The sequence below is a fragment of the Gracilinanus agilis genome, unplaced genomic scaffold (genome assembly GCF_016433145.1).
Source record: "Gracilinanus agilis isolate LMUSP501 unplaced genomic scaffold, AgileGrace unplaced_scaffold48698, whole genome shotgun sequence".
NCBI lineage: Eukaryota > Metazoa > Chordata > Mammalia > Didelphimorphia > Didelphidae > Gracilinanus > Gracilinanus agilis.
Genome location: NW_025383241.1, coordinates 1 through 2,911, shown reverse-complemented (window position 1 = coordinate 2,911; position 2,911 = coordinate 1). Strand labels below are relative to the sequence as shown.

The 2,911-nt window shown below is 42.5% G+C and overlaps 1 protein-coding gene across 1 annotated transcript; it reads right to left on the bottom strand.

Annotated features, from left to right (window-relative positions):
- Positions 1-1,073: 1,073 nt before the first annotated feature.
- LOC123255563 (microfibrillar-associated protein 3-like) lies at positions 1,074-1,556 on the bottom strand. Its single transcript, XM_044684335.1, has one exon. The coding sequence runs from the start codon at positions 1,464-1,466 to the stop codon at positions 1,074-1,076; it is 393 nt and encodes a 130-aa protein (XP_044540270.1). The 5' UTR covers positions 1,467-1,556.
- Between the last annotated feature and the right edge of the window lie 1,355 nt (positions 1,557-2,911).

Below are 2,911 nucleotides of genomic sequence, written 5' to 3'. Positions count from 1 at the left end.
TGAACCACTCAGGAACATCAGTCAACTTTTTGGGGGCCTCTAAGTTGGCATTTAATGTACCAAACTAGAGTTAGGTGGCATAGCAGAAATCATTTTGAACTTGGAGTGAAGGAGACCTGGATTTAAAGCCTATCCCAGACACTTACCAGCTAGGTAACCTTGAGTATACTACTTAATACTTTTTTGTGACTCAGTTCCCCCATCTGTAAAATGGGGAGAAAAATAGCATTTTCCTCCATAGTACTGTTGTGAAGATAAATTGAGAGAGTATAAGTACTCTGTAAACCTTAACAAGCTATCTAAATGCTAGCTTTTATTATTGGCCACTTGCCATCTCACACCCAAAGCAAGATTTCTAGATACAAAACTGCTTGATGAGCTAAATTGTCCCCAGAGCCTTAGTCACACTCTGGAAGCAACCTGGGTGCTAAGGGACTTGCATTAACTCTTCTGCACTGGCATTGAAAGCTGTAAATAAATCTAGCTCATTAAGGAGCCCTCTCCCTTCTGCTGTCTTTCTGGATGTTGCATCTTCCCTTCCTCTACAAGAAACCATTTGGAAACTTAAGCCAGGCTTCTGATAGCATCGAATGGAAAGTTTCCTATGCGACAGCTGAGGAGAGAGTCTAGGTTTGTGCCATGATGAATAATGAGAGGAACAGCTCAAATTCACAGGGTGCTCTAAGGTTTGCACAGGGTTCCTCTGGTCCTGGCTGTGTGGCAGGTGCTGTCATTATTCCCATTTTACAGATATGGAAACTGGGCCTGAGAAAGGGGCTTCCCTGGAGGAGTTGGTATATCATTCATATTCTGTTGTTTTAAATGATGGAAGAAAGGTGAACCGACTGCCGCTTTCAAACACAGGCTAATCATAGTATTATGGAGCCAAGGGCCACCTCAGGGACCATCTGGCATAACTCCCTTATTCTGCAGCTGGAATAAGTGGGACCCAGAGCGGTCGCCGGGCTCGTTGGTGGCAAAGCTGAGATTAGAACCTTGTCCTCCTTGCACCCCGAGTCCCCTGCCCTGTGTGTACGTGGTGGGTTTTCCCTCTTCCCCACTCATTTTCTGGCTCATGAGAAAATGTCAACACGGCTTTGGGGCAATGATTTGGCTCCTAAGCCCCAATTGGGCTGCAGGAAATTTAACCCAATGTTCATCCTACCTCCTCCTGGGCCGTCCTGGTCTTCCTCTTCCTTCAGCAAGCGGCCGTTGGAATTATACCACTTGAAATGGGGGTCGGGGACGCCGAGAATGTTACAGTTGATCAAGGCACTTTTCCCTTCCTTGACGATCACATGGTCCACTCGGGCGATGATGGCAGGCATGGATCCCAAGATCACGTCTGTGCCGTTTAAAGTGCTGTTAGTGATGTTCTTAGCTGCGGCAAGAGTCGCTAAGAGGCTTATTAAGAAGGGCACCGGAGGCAAGAAACACGCTCTCACGCTGCTCTTCAGCCCATTCATTTTTCCTCCTTTGCTCTGTAAGGCCACAGAGAGGTGGTTGGCTGATGGAGACGTCTCTTTGGCCGGACGCTGTCCAGGGCAGGCCACAGGAAACACTTACCTTTGATCCATGGAGCTGCTTCTTGACTAAATGAGCCTATAAGAGATTACAGAACAAAAATAAGTGCTTCATTATTTTAAAACTATCAGTATATGTATGATTTATTTCACATATATAGTTAAAATTATTCATTGTTAAAAGACAACTCTGCCCACTTCTGACTCTACAGAGCTTACCTATCAATTTCCAGGTAAGTTAAACTTCAAACAAGAGCTCTAATGATCCAGAAAGTCCATTTACTTTATTTATTTGTTTATTTTAGAGATATAGGGCTTTTGGTTTTTCTTTTTAAAATAGCATCTCAACTTTTCAGACAATAGTATTTAAAATTTCCCCATAGGGATATTACTGGGGATGTAGACACTAAACAATAACTCTAGTCCAACTATCAATAATATGGAATTAGGTCTTGATCAATGATATATATGTAAAACCCAGTGGAATTGTGCGTTGGCTAAGGAGGATTAGGAGCATTTGGGGGAGAGGGAAAGAACAAGAAATATGTAACTAGGGGAAAATATTCAAAATAAAAAAAAAGTTTTTGAGCAAAAAAAAAATTCCCCATAGGTCCTCTTACAAGGCCACAATTTGGGGTGCAGTTGGCATTGGGTTTTCAAAGGCTATGAGGAAAAAATAGAGGAAGCTCCTCTGGGCTCTTTACTCAATTAACAAGCATCTATTAAGCATTTACTAAGCAAACTGAGCTGGAGAAGGAAATGACAAACTGCCCCAAAATCTTTGCTAAGAAAACCCTCATGAAGAGTTGGGACATGACTGAAAAAAAATGCCTGAATGATATAACATGTCCCAGGCAGAGGCAGTGTGGCACAATAAATAGAGAGTAAGCCTCAGAGTCAGAAAGATCTGGGTTCAAGTCCTACTTTCAACACATACTAGCAGGGTGACTAGCTCTCAGGATTCCCAGGTACTTTGCAAAGAATGAATATAAGTTGAAATGTGGGTATTGATTGATGTTGGTGGAGAGGATTATCTTGTGGTACTCTATATTGATGAAATCATGTGTATAGGAAAAACCAAATGTGCTAGGCAATAAAGATTTCCAGGCAAAAATAGACATCATATTTCCCTCAAGGAGCTTACATTCTATAATAGATGTGTATGTGTGTGTAACTCTGGAGTCAAGTCAGGAGAATTTGTAAAAGACTTTCCTCACTGGTCAAGTATTTCTTCCTTCCTTTTTAAAGACAAGACACACGTAGCTCCAGACCTTCTTCAGATGGAAATACAGTAAGAAAAAGAAAAAACTTTGAGATACAATAGGGTATGTGTGGGGAGGAAGGGAGAGGGAGGGAGGGAGGGAGGGAGAGAGAGAGAGAGAGAGAGA

Bases quoted from the DNA above. Each gene is read 5' to 3' on its own strand.
- LOC123255563 (XM_044684335.1), bottom strand. From the start codon at position 1,466: ATGAATGGGCTGAAGAGCAGCGTGAGAGCGTGTTTCTTGCCTCCGGTG.